Consider the following 13,570-nt stretch of genomic DNA (forward strand, 5'->3'; position numbering starts at 1 on the left):
CCTGCTCTGCAAAACGAGGAAGTCAGCTCACCGGAGATGTCCACAGAAAGGAGGGCTTCTGAGGGGTGCCAAGGGGCACCCCCTGGTGACCTAATATCTCCACTCTGCATCGCCCATACTATTACTGGTTGCCTCATTTACTACCTGCAGAGGAACAAATGAGTTCAGCTTCTCTCCCGCCATAGCCCAGATGTGCCGGTCCAGATTTCCGCTTCGCCATGGGGCTAGGAGCACCTGGATGTGAGCATTTTTTGGCTCAGAGGGTAGACGGAGATTCCCACAGTAGACGATTGAAATATATCAGTGGCATGGGGACGTGCTCTAAGGTCGCACCCTCCCTCACAACCTTCTAAAGAGGAGGGAAGGTGCGTTGATATACTTGGACCAATATGATAGCTGGGCCCTTGACTATGACAAAAAGTGATTTCATCCATTGTATGAAGGCTGCCCACGAATGGCGTTGAGTGGCGGGTTCAACCCACACTCCAGACAACGACTTTTCCCTCCAACCACTAGATTGATGCACTTAAATGCTTCCCCTCTTTCTAAAACTTGAGGTGTGAATCACCACACCTGGCAGTCCTATTTCCTATTCCTCTCTCCTCCATGTCGAGGCAAGCTGTGTGAACAATATAGATTAGATATAGATAATAGATATAGATACTAGATATAGATCTTTGCTTAAAACGTGCAAATTGTAAACCAACGTGAAGGTTTTCATACGTTATTCGAATTTCGTTCCAAGGCGGCTCTATTGAATATTCCAATTTCCCACTCACAAGTCCTCCAGGCTGCGCGTAACAGCCTAGTCAATACATGCGCATGCTTCGGGCCGCCGTAGCATCTGCATTGTTTTAGGAGTTGTGTATCTCGCGCAGCGGATGTGCTCAGAATTTCACTGCGCAGGCACACTCACACTGCTGAGAAGGTTTCCTCTCCCTCGTTGTGTGCGTTGTACGCCTTGCTGCTTTTGTGGGTCTTCCCGAAAGCAGCTGCAAGCTGCACAGGTACAGAGAGAGAGAGAGAGAGAGCGCCTTTGTGTGCGCAGGAAGAAGAACGTAAAACCTGTTGATAAATGTATGCCGAGGAGATTTCGTCTCCCGGTGCTTGATCTTTGTGTGGTGTACGCCTTGCTGCTTTTGTGGGTCTTCCTGAAAGCTGCTGCCTTCCGGACTGTAGCACTCCTTGCTCTGTTGAATGAGCATGGAGGCCGCCACAAAAGCGGTCGACGCCTATCGGCGAACGCTTCTTATCAGTCGTGTTACTATGGATGAGGACAAACTTGCTCCAGTATATCATTTGGATGAGCTCTGTAGAGTTCTCAGTTCGTCTTCACTCTACATGATCCAGGAGATGGTGGAATACACTCTCAAGCGCCTCCGGCACAAAAGTCCTCTTGTGAAGCAGAAGGCACGCTTTCCTCTTCCTCTGTCTTTTCAGGTGCATTTTCTACTACGCGTACCGCTTGTAACCGAGTCTGATTGGTTGCAGTGGCTTACTAAACTGGCAGGTCCTTCGGCTGATCAAGTATACTGTCGGGAACGCTGGCCCTCTGTACAAGAAGGAATTGCAAAGTCATTCTGCAGCAATACGTGTACTTTTCACTTTCAGAGGTCAGGTTGATCCTCTTAAAGGCGATGCTCTGAACAAAGCAGTACGAGACGCCGCTCACGAAGCTATCGCAGCGATCTTTGCCGTAGATACTAGGCGGCCCCCAACGAAAGACATAAGTGAACGCATTGAAGGATTTGGTAGCAGCAACTTTGACATCCTCTCGAAGCCTGGAAGTTCCTCGGTTGTATATAAAAGTGCTGACAACGAAGGACTGGACAGAGGTGCCGATGAACAGTTTAGAGGCATTGGCTATAGGAAATCTTTCAGATCGGAGCGAGAGGGATTACAAAGGCCGATCACAGATAGCTTTGCAAAGGGGTGGGTTTTAAATGAAGTCCCAGAGTCGAACGGCAGAGAATTTGCATACGAGTCCGAGCATTCAGATTTTTGTAGACGCAACGAGAATGGTTACATGCCAGAGGATAGACTATTAGATATGATTACGGCTCAAAGTGGGCTGCGCTTGCAGCCTACCCGAGAAAGTTTACAGTCATTTATATTAAGTGCCCGTACGGTTGACCCAGTGAAGCTAGCTGATTCTTTGAAGAAGAAGATACAGTCCCATTGTTGGCAGGTGCTAAAACCTGGAGCGTGCACTCCAACCTTTCCACTTTTGATACTTCTGTGCTTCAAAAGATGTGAAACTAGTTGTGTAGTTATCTTGGGTCTCAACTAAAACTACCTTTGGATGGGGTTATTGAATGCAGGTTCGACTGAAAGCCGTTTGCATCCTCGAGGCTATCTTGCAGCAAAAGAATGAGGCTATTTTTAAGACCGTGCTAACCAGAGACTTGGAAGCTATGCAAGGCTATGTACAAGACTGTCTTCAATCTCCACAAGCAACTTTGAAAGAGAAGGCGAGGAAGGTGCTTGCCTAATTCCGAAAAAAGGAGGCTAAAAAAGAATTAAGGAATTGAGGAACACTAACTGTAATCTGTTAGTCTTATTAATCTTTGACCGCATGACGAAGTACCCTTATATCCAGCACGAGGGTTGCTCACGATTAGGCATCCTTTATTCGTAGTATAATTTGAAGGCTGTGCTTGAATGGTAGCAATGAAGAATTCGCTCTCTTTTTTCTCCACTGTCCGGCTTGCTCATTGATGCTTCCAGTCACTTGGTATCAAAATTCATGGATGCAATGATTTTGAATATACACGAGACTAACTGAAGGTTCATCGACGTCAATGGGAAATATAACTTTGAGCTGGTTGCATGCAGGTCCTTGGCCGTCTTTTAGCCCTGCACAATGAACTTAATTCTGAGGAGGCACGAATGTCTTCCATGAACAACGTCACACCTATCACAATGGGAACAGAGGATGTTTCCCCGACTGCAAAGGTGACTCATCTTCTTGATACTAGGGAGCCGGACTTCGGAGGAGAAATGGAGAACGTTCTGGACGCTTCACCAGCAGTACCAACTGACGCCACTCTAGTTGCAGGGCTTTTTGCATCTGCTTGTGATCTGCAATGGGATTATGAGAGCCTTCGTGCCATGGAAGCCTTGCCAGACACTGCTGCAGATGACCCTTTTGCTGGAATGTGCATTCATAATGATGAGTCTGTAGAAATTCTTGTGCCAGACCTTTTATCAAAAGAATGGATAGTCTCAAATCAAGACATAAATGGGCCTGTTGGAGAGTCGGTCAACAAGCAAAGCATTGTTTCCACAAGCATGAATGCCGAGACAGCTGAAACAGCAGTACAGACTACATCTTTAGCTTTCTTAGAAAGTCCAAATCATGCTGGCAAAAGCGGAAATGGATTTGGAGCACCGAAGCTGTTGCCATTGGAGGCTTCTCTACAGAGCAAGACATATCCGGTCCAATTTACAGGGGTTATAACAAGGCAACAGAATGTATATTTGAACCATCCCTTCATGTTTCCAGTTGATATGGTTGGATCTTATCATTTAAACGCAATGATGCCACAATCGTATCCCTCCAATACACTGCTTTCCAATGGTATAGGTGCTGTTCTCACACAGCAGCAGGTCTTATCTGGAATGGCTGGCTTAGGGGATTTTGGACTTGGGGTCAATCAGCGCGTTATGGGTCCTGTGGAGAGTTTCAGCAATGCCTATCCTGATGGCTTTGACTTCTCGAGCCGTCCAATTGCTGAGGATATTACACCTCCAGTGAGCATAAAGGAGACAAAAGCTTTCGACTTCATTTCGGTATGTGTTAAATATGGCATCATCATTCATAGTCTCGAGAGCTTTTGACATTTCAATATGTATTCAATATAGCATCATAGTTCATATCCACATGGAAAAGGGAAGATTAGCCTCAAAATTTGGGTAGGAATGGGATTGCCACAGTGTAAGAGGTTTTGTATTGTTAGAATGTGGACTATGTACATCAATAAATATAGAACAGCAACAAGACATATCTGCCTTATAAAAGATGGTTTATGTTACTTGCTGCCCTTGAGCAGAATAGCTTCAGCAAAAAGCAGAATGGCTAATGCCTGTAAGTGGAGTTTGACAGTCGACCCTGTTAATGGAATGAGTTCTGTATGGGAACGGATCTAACTAAGGGCCTTATGTCAGAGGCACAAGGGGAGCTGAATCCTTATCATCAAATGGAATATATTCTGTAACCTGTTCTGGTAATCCCATGGAAACTGCTTCTCTCTGAATTTATTCTTCTTATGGCTGTGAAGCCAAATGGGCTTCCAAGCCTCGGATCTGGACTCTTGGCTGTGGGTGCACAGGGCCACTCTGTTTAGTTCAGATGTCTTTGTGCCATAATCCTGTCAGAGTACGCAGCGGGAGATAGCATGTCGAAGGGAGATGCAGGAATGCGACGAGAGAGAAGAGCTGTGATTAGAGAGAGAAGACATTGTGCAATAAACTGCAGATGACTGCAAGAAACATACACGGGAAAAACTCTGCTCTTTAATGCTGACAAAATCACAACTGGAAGAGCACCAACTTAGGAGTTATGATTTCCCCCTCTACCACATTAGGACTGATGTTCAACCTGCCCTCACCTTGAGCTGGTACAATGGATTTATCACCCATGCAGATATTACCTGACCACCACCGAGGTGACTTACTGCCTTCCTACTCGAAGAAGATGGAAGTCTGGTGTCCATGATCTCCACGTGTATGAACACTGGGGTTGTTATGTTGCCATAGTGGTTCTAGGTCCAATTCACCTTCAAGGCCTCACGATCCGCATCAGACTTTTTTGTGAAGACTTTCCTTCACCCTCGTTGTTGTCGATCTGCCCTCTTTCGCCTATGGGACAGCCAAGGATTCCGATCCTCCGCCCTGTGGAGGGTTGTCGAACCACTCCTCTTGGCCCAACACCATTTGCACAAGTTCCTCCTGCAGGAGTGTTTTGAGTGTCCCACTGGTAATCAGGAAGGAGCAGAATGCTGAGTACTGCAAGGAAAGATGGGACAGCAAGGTGAGGCCTAGGGCCGTATCCTCTGAAGATAGCTCCTTCCTAGGTTGAAGGACCTCTTGCTGAGAGCTTCCAGCTTGTTGATGTGCTCCCACATGGTTGCTGACTTTGCGGGGTTCAGCCCACGCACCTGCACTTCCGGGTGACCCTGTTGTAGAGAGATGCCAAATGGTCCCAAATTCCTTTGGCCAGCATGATGTGCTTCACATGCTTGATCACCTGAGGGTACAGTTGAGGAAGATGAAGGAACGTACTCGGGCATTGACACAATCTCACAATGATGCTAAGGTTTTCTGCTCCCTCCGGTCCATGATGCTGACAATTCCGACTAATGTGAAGTCAGCCAACTCATACGATGCAACATTGATTCCATCATTACCCTCCATACATCGTAGTTGTTTCTGTCCAATTGACAGCGCACCGGGACATAGGAAGAATGGAGATCTTCACTGGCTTCTCAACCATCTCTAGTAGACTTGCTGTCTCAAGGGGGTGACCTTCCTCTTGTGAAGGGAGAGCAGTTGGGAAAGAAAAGAGAGAAGAGGCTGCAAGATCTTTTATCTTTCAGCGATGCCTCCTTCTGGCCACTCCTCCTGTCCGGAACTATCCACTCCTTTTAGGCTACCTTGGGCTCTGACACCATGCCAGAGTACGCAGCAGAAGACAGCGTGTTTAAGAGACATGCAGGGAGAGAGAAGACGCTGCACAATAAACTGCAGATGACTGCAAGAAACATATGCTGGAAAAACTCTGCTCTTTACTTCTGAGAAAACCACAACTAGAAGACCGCACCTGAAGGTAGAAACTGGACCCTTGGAAGACTCCAAACAGAGGCTGGAACTGCACCTCTGAAGATCACAATAAGCCTTATTCATAGGAGGGGAGTAGGCTGCTGGCCTGGCCAACTTAACTGGACAGCTGGGTTGGCTGGTCTGCTAACCCGACCTAGTCTGGTTGGCTTACCCAACCTTGGTCAGGTCGGCTGACGTGACTCATTGGCTGGGCTGATTGGCCCCGGCCCAACTGTGGCCCTTACCAGGCCTAACTAGCCCTTTAACCAGGCCATAAACCAGGTCCTTCACCTAGCCTACTTCAGCCCACATACCAGCCTATACAACACCTGGCAAAGCCCCTGACTAACTGCATAATATACAGGGAGAATAGTACATCTCAGGGCGGGCACACCCACATAGAAACCCTCAATCTCTATAGTACAGACAGGAGATGCTCATAACTCTAAGAAATCTGTCTAAATAGCAGCTTCTCTTTATGATCCCCTTTGTCTACAGAACTGAGCTCGAGCCTATAGAATCTGTGGATCCTGATTCCTCCATCATCAATACCCACTCTACAAGAACACGTGACATTTCTTAATTATTTTCACATAATGCGTTTGACTCCTGCTGCTCTCCTTGGAACGCCTACTTTGACATGTAGACTACATTGTATAAGGGGATGTCTAGTGTACAAGATGCAATACTTCTCTAGTGCTGACTATGGTGTCTCTTCTTCTGTTGTCATGGCTTCACGAATCCCCACCCTGATTATCGTGATGGGGGAAAATTGGATGGTACAAATTATCCGCTTGGAAGGTGAAGCTCGGAGGACCACAGCGTGGAGATAAAGCAATTTGATATTTTGTCATGGGCTAGGAGGTGATATGCAAATCAAAAAGTGGTAGAAGGATGGGAGAAAAAAGATTCCAAATCAGACTACTTAGTGACAACTCATCTCCAGCTTGCAGAGGCAAGTGGAGGATTTTGGAGAAAATCTACAAGACAAACAGTTTAACAGGAAGGTGACTGCATGACCACACTACGAAGGTCAAGATTCTCAAGAACCAGTAGGCTGCGATAGGTTGAAGCTGGACTGTCATGTTCCTGCTGAACATGCTCCCATGAAGCTTCAAGGATTCATGATCAGCATAAGGGCTTTGGGTAAGTCCAAAACGACGATGGACTCCACAACAATTTTGCAGTAGAAGGTGGACCATAAGAAAGATTAAGGCAGGCCAAGGAGTCGTCAAAGTGAGACGCAGTCAACACTGCTATAAAAAACTGTTTTCGTGGTGGAGCATTCTGAGGTTCTCATGGCTTTTTACAGAGTGGATTGCAGATAGTGGTGCATCTAGACACATGTCCAGCAAGACAGGGTGGTTCAAGAATTTGAAACCTACACATATGGAGTCATCAGAAATGGTGGGACCTTCTTCATTCTCCTCTGCCTACTGCTAGAACTTCAACTTGGTTTTAAGAATGCGAAAGGTACAAACTCCTTAAGAACACATTACCGACTGTGACTTCTAAAATGAGACACCATAGTCAGCACTAGAGGAGTATTGCATCCTGTACAATAGACATCCCCTTATACAATGTAGCCTACATGTCAAAGTAGGCGTTCCAAGGGGAGACAGCAGGGAGTGTCTATGTTTATTCTATGGTCTAGACCCGGGGCGCTGATGACGTCCGTTGGGATGTCATAGTAGCTAGTCCCCGCGATGCATGCTGGAGTTCATGGTTTTCAACCTTATGAGTGCCTATCATGAGATTGAAACTGCACTATGTTGTGTCTTTAGAGGATGAGTTTTGGCATGTTTCTGGCTTCATCTAGATATATATATATATATAAATGTCTACTTGAGGAATTGGCAACATTCCTCTCCCCACCAACGAAGGTGAAGAAAAGGTACTCTTTGATGTCCTTTATTTCGAGACAGTTTGCACGAATTACCCTTTTTGAGTTAGTGCTTTGTCAAAGCACAAGTCGAAGGTGGACTTTGGGCATCTGGCATGGCTATCAACGACACAACCAGCCACTTAAGCAGCCTCCAAGCTACTCAAGGGCCTATAGAAAGCCACCCACAGATTGCAATCAGCATGGAGGCCTGTATGGGCTGCCCTGGAGACAGCTGTAGAGAGGTGGAATCTTCTACAAGCAGGGCTGCCATGCAGGCAGCAGTACTTCCATCCAGCTCCGTAGAGCCTCTAGGTGCAGATCTGCCCCAGGGCTGTTAAGATAGGCGGAACTGCCACATGCACAGTTCACAGCTACGTGGGCTATCCAGTGGATCCATCGGTCCTGCAGCACACTCAGCAGCAGTTGGCTGCTGCCCATGGCAGCACAGTAGAGCTAGGGGACCCAGTATCAGGTCAGGTATCGTAACAGACCTTGTCAGATCTGTAAATGACCATTCAGGCCCCAGTCAGGGTAGGGCAGGTTCTAGACAGGTTGGCGTACAGCAGAAGGGCTGCAGGCTCTAGTAGGCAGCCCACCTTCCTTCATTCTATCCATCAGATCCAGTAGCCAAGCCGCAGATCCACAGCATTAGGGAGGAATCAGCAAGTATGCCCATATGCGGATTTGTAAGGAGTAGGAAGAGGAGATTGATTACCCCTCTCCACTCTCTCCCCTCTGGAAGGCTCCAGCCTTCACCAAACAGTTGTAACAGCATCCTGTTTGGTTTTTCAACAGGTAGAGAAAATATGCTACGGTCAGGGTCACACTTGCACAAGTGAGGCTTTCTTCTCCTATGCATGCCATGACATGAGATACGATTCCGCATGGAGAGAAGCCTAGAGGCTAGTGAGAGATTTGCTTAGCTCATGCACCTATTACCGTGTGAGGACCAAGATCTGTCATTAGGTCGAAAGACACGTGATTGGTAGTTGTAAGATGGATTGTTGAGGCAGGCCTTTATTCTCAACAGGTCGCTCATACGAAAATTGTTTGAAACTGGACATCTCTTTATCGGATGAGAGATTGCCGATTGTGGTTACAGACCTTTCTGGGTTTTAGTTCGAGCAATACATGTGGTACATACGTGTGAATGTGATTCAGAGTATGATACATGGTAGACAGTATGATATGTCAATTCTAGTTTGTTGTGAACACACAGGTACGTGCTCAAACAGCAGATTTGTTTTGAGATAGAGTTCATACATATTTTGTGATAAGAAGGCTTATGTAGAACTGCATTGAGCTGTATAACTCGAAAAGCCCTTTATTTTGAATCTGCATTGGTGGAACTTTTCCCATATAATAAGATAGTTTTGAGTTTGCAAAATATAGCATACAAGTTTTTAGAAGTTCTCTTTGTATATTCCTATAGTTTGAATTCATGCATCTAATAAAGTTTTGAAGTTTGTCTCATGGAATTTGTATCCCAGGAACCTAAGGTTAATATACCACTATGGGATTAATAAAATGAACTAAATCAAAGGTTCGTTTCTCTGGTTCTCCTCAGAGGTTCTCTATGTTGAAGGCTTCACAAATTTCAATGTTTTAAGTAAGAATTCACTAATGTTGTTTTGAGAATGTTCTCTCGATCAGTCTAGGAAGGCCTTAGTGAAGGTGTGTGATAAGAAAGGAAAAATAGGTATTTTTTTGACAATTCTTTTTATATGCTCCATTTAATTGTTTATAGGCTGTTATAAAGGGCTTTCAAAGAATGCATTCAGTGACTCCGTCTTCTTTGGCTTGCCCTCCCCCCCCCCCCCCCCTCTCTTTCTCTCTCTTCTTCTCTCTGGGCAGGCCACATGAATGAAATTTATATTGTTAAATAGTAGTCGCATGAATTAATTAGATCCTTTCGCTGACGTTTTTGACCAGGAAAATTGTTTTAAATCATTTGTTCTGGTTTTGCAGGATCATTTACGGGCTTCTTTAAATTTGAAAAAAGCTCAATGACCTTTTTCTCCCATGTGTACACTCCTATGATGTGGGGCAGCTTAACAAGCACTGTGTTATACTTCTTTGTTGATGAGGAACATCAGTGTTACAATGCTGCACTACAGTTGGACAAGTGACAGCCATAGACTTGTAGCTCTTGCACATACTTGGCTGTAATGCCTAGTGATTTTATGTGATGCATATCCACTCGCCCGGCCTCCTTCCCCCTTTCTGCCACCGCCTTTCTGTTCCTTTGTCTCATAGAAAAGGAGCAGCACAAGTACTCTCCATTGGATACATACATGGAATGATAAGGCACTCAACTGACCTTAGTAAGGTGAAGCAAAGCTTAACATATGCACAACATTTTAGATTCTACATTTTAAAGATTAACTCAAGGCTATACTTACATGGGCATGATGATCATATGGAGAATGTCTTTAAGCTGAGCGACATTATTAGACAACACACTTAAGCAACATATAAAAACAAACTATGCCATAAATTAACTTACAATAAGCGTCATGATTTCTCAAGAGACTACACTTAAGCAACATATAAAAACAAACTATGCCATAAATTAACTTACAATAAGCGTCATGATTTCTCAAGAGACTACGAAAACTAAACAATGGCAAAAAATAATAATACAATACATTAATTTCATAATAAATTTAAAAACAGAATCCAAGCACAACAGGAATAAAAGGTATACAAAAGTTGGTAGACATTCATGACTATACATCAAATTACTATTTTTCTTTTTTCGAAGTTTGATTAGTTGCTTAAAAATTCATTGTATCATTACAAAATTATTGGTCTTCCTAACTATGGGAGGAAAAAATATAGCCAATACTTACAAAATTAAAAAATAAAGCCAAATTCCACTTTCCTTTAAATTAAAGAATTAGTCTTTCTTTTTGTAGTCAAAGAGCCTCCTCTTGTCATAAAATGCACAACACAAACTTGGAAGATATGATGTTTCACCAAACTAGAACCAATAATTTAATATTTACATGCATGTGGCTAATGATCTTCGATAAATTCCAGGTGTAAATTATAGGTCGTGTCAAAGTCCTCAAGTAGCTTAACCTTACCTTCACTTGTAACACCTTACATAAATTAAAATTACATCTTTGTACCACAAGCATCCTCTACAATGTCTTCACTCAAACAAACCTTAATGCACTCCTCACTATCTATAACATGGCCTTCATCACCAATCTCCTCATGACCAATCAATTTCTATATCAATCTCGTAGCATATATTGCTATAGAATAAACAATGGGATTTACTCAAAGAAACTAAAAGACTTACAATTCAACAGGAAGAATAACATGTTTAATATGATAACGAATTATAGTATTTGGTCCATGAATAGAGAAAACATCCATAGACATTAACAAAGCAACTTTGATAGAAGATGATCAACCATCCAAAAGACCACAAATAGATACTGCTTCAAGGGAAACAATCCATAGAAGAAAGAGAGATGGAATCCTCAAACAATGTATGCCTTCTATTGTCATAGAATACTCCTTCACTAGGTCCTTGTAAACACTAGCATAGTTCTAAACATTGTAACTCTTGTTGTCATAAGGATTGGTAAGAACATTGTTGAGATATTAAGCTCCACTTGTGATATGCCAAGGTGACCGTTGTGCATTTATGTCACCGACTTGTTGGCTACAAATGCGGTTGGTACACTGCCCATGAATAATAGTTGGATGACAGCTATCCTTACGTACTCTAGTTCGTGGCTTAGTTAGTATGCCACCTTAGTTGAGTGAGTTTGGTTTGAGACCCACATATAGGATTCTTTTATTTCTTTGTACTAGAGTTCTTTTGGCTTACACAACTAAGAAGAGGAAAACTATTTTCAGTCTCCACCTTTGTGTGTATTTCCTCATTGTGTATGTGAAAAAGCCACAAGTGAGACTCCTTCCTTCTCTCCCACTATCTTTACATGGTATCAGGGCCTGGTTCATGGTAAGGAGCTTAAGAAAGCAAACCAAGTTCGCGGTGTCCTAGTAAGAGGACCAGTGTTCCTTTCCTTTTTCGAGTTTGAGAGCAAATCTCTATAGGTAGCACAGTCAAAAAGTGCAAAAGAGTGCATTGTCTCAGATTGAGACGTCCTTCACAGTATTGTCATAGAATACTCCTTCACTAGGTCCTTGTAAACACTAGTATAGTTCTAAATATTGTAACTCTTGTTGTCATAAGGATTGGTAAGAACATTGTTGAGATATTGAGCTCCACTTGTGATATGCTAAGGTAACCGTTGTGCATTTATGTCACCGATTTGTTGGCTACAGATGTGGTTGGTACATTGCCCATGAATAATAGTTGGATGACAGCTATCCTTACGTACTCTAGTTCGTGGCTCAGTTAGTATGCCACCTTAGTTGAGTGAGTTTGGTTTGAGACCCACATATAGGATTCTTTTATTTCTTTGTACTAGAGTTCTTTTGGCTTACACAACTAAGAAGAGGAAAACTGTTTTCAGTCTCCACCTTTGTGTGTATTTCCCCATTGTGTATGTGAAAAAGCCACAAGTGAGACTCCTTCCTTCTCTCCCACTATCTTTACATGGTATCAGGGCCTGGTTCATGGTAAGGAGCTTAAGAAAGCAAACCAAGCTCACGGTGTTCTAGTAAGAGGACCAGTGTTCCTTTTCTTTTTCGAGTTTGAGAGCAAATCTCTATAGGTAGCACAGTCGAAAAGTGCAAAAGAGTGCATTGTCTCAGATTGAGATGTCCTTCACGGTGTGGCAAGAGGGCAGTATATGCTGCGGGAGAGGGCGTACGCCTCGGTGACTTTATTTTTTAGATTCGAGGCCATTTCGAGACCCGTTTTGGAGGTGAAAGTTCTCTGCAAGCACTGAGAAAAAGGCCTTGTTTTTGATGTGCGACCACTGCTCTGCAGGTCGGTGAAAAGTTGTCACAGAAATTGCATCGTATGCCTGTGCGCAGAGATATTGGGAGTTACAAAATTATCCTTATTGCCTGTTCATGCAAAATCGTCACTAGGAAGTGATTGTGTGGTCAAATACCACTTTCGTCAGTTTTGCAGATTTGCCCTTGTGAGGCAAAAGCTGTGTTTTTTGTAGTGATAGAATATTTTGCAGTGTTCTGTAATGGCGTCTGATTCTTTTTCATAGATTGTCACTGAAAAGCTTGACAAGAACAACTTCCAAGCATGGAAGTTTAGAATGACGAATTTCCTTATGGGAAAAGGCTATTGGGAGTTAATTACAGGAAATGAAGAAGAACCAGTTCTTCCTAATGTTCCCAATCAACAAGAAATGCAGGCATTTAAAGGATGGCATGAGAGAGCCAGAAAAGTTATGAACTGGCTGTCTATCAGTATTTCAGACTCTATGATTGTGCATATTCAGGATGCAAGTACGCCAAAGGAGGCATTGGATACTTTGGCAAAAATGTACAACACAAATATGCAAGCCAGGAAAATGCAGCTTAAGCAGGAGTTGCACAATGTACAGAGAGAAAATATGAGCATCAATGACTACCACATGAAGGTAAAGAAAATTACAGATGTACTTGCTTCCATTGGGTCGCCAGTGGAATAATTTTCTGTGACCTTGAATGGTCTAGGAAAGGATTATGCACAGTTCCGGACATCCATTGCCATCCATGAAAAATTTCCTGATTTTGAGTTGTTTGCTCTTCTAATTTTTGAAGAGCAGAGAAATGGTGGTGCATCTTCTTCAGGAGAAACTTCAAAAGAAAATGTCTTCTACTCAAATACTGGAAGAGGTAGAGGCAGAGGTAGAGCAAGCCAATCTGGAGGCCGTGGTAGAAATCAAAATATGCAGCAAACTGAAGAAAACCAGTCCTATGGAGGAGGACGTG

At 43.6% G+C, this 13,570-nt stretch overlaps 1 protein-coding gene across 1 annotated transcript; it reads left to right on the forward strand.

Moving 5' to 3' along the window:
* The first annotated feature begins 866 nt into the window (after positions 1-866).
* Positions 867-10,051, forward strand: LOC147894116 (protein MODIFIED TRANSPORT TO THE VACUOLE 1-like). Its single transcript, XM_087385024.1, has 5 exons — positions 867-1,410; positions 1,511-2,188; positions 2,322-2,480; positions 2,836-3,792; positions 9,674-10,051. Exons 1-5 carry the CDS (start codon positions 1,198-1,200, stop codon positions 9,713-9,715), a joined length of 2,049 nt encoding a protein of 682 aa, XP_087241150.1. The 5' UTR covers positions 867-1,197; the 3' UTR covers positions 9,716-10,051.
* Positions 10,052-13,570: the final 3,519 nt, after the last annotated feature.

Source organism: Dipteris shenzhenensis, chromosome 14, assembly GCF_047967505.1.
Source record: "Dipteris shenzhenensis isolate YYH24624 ecotype China chromosome 14, Dip_SZ_1.0, whole genome shotgun sequence".
NCBI classification, from domain to species: domain Eukaryota; kingdom Viridiplantae; phylum Streptophyta; class Polypodiopsida; order Gleicheniales; family Dipteridaceae; genus Dipteris; species Dipteris shenzhenensis.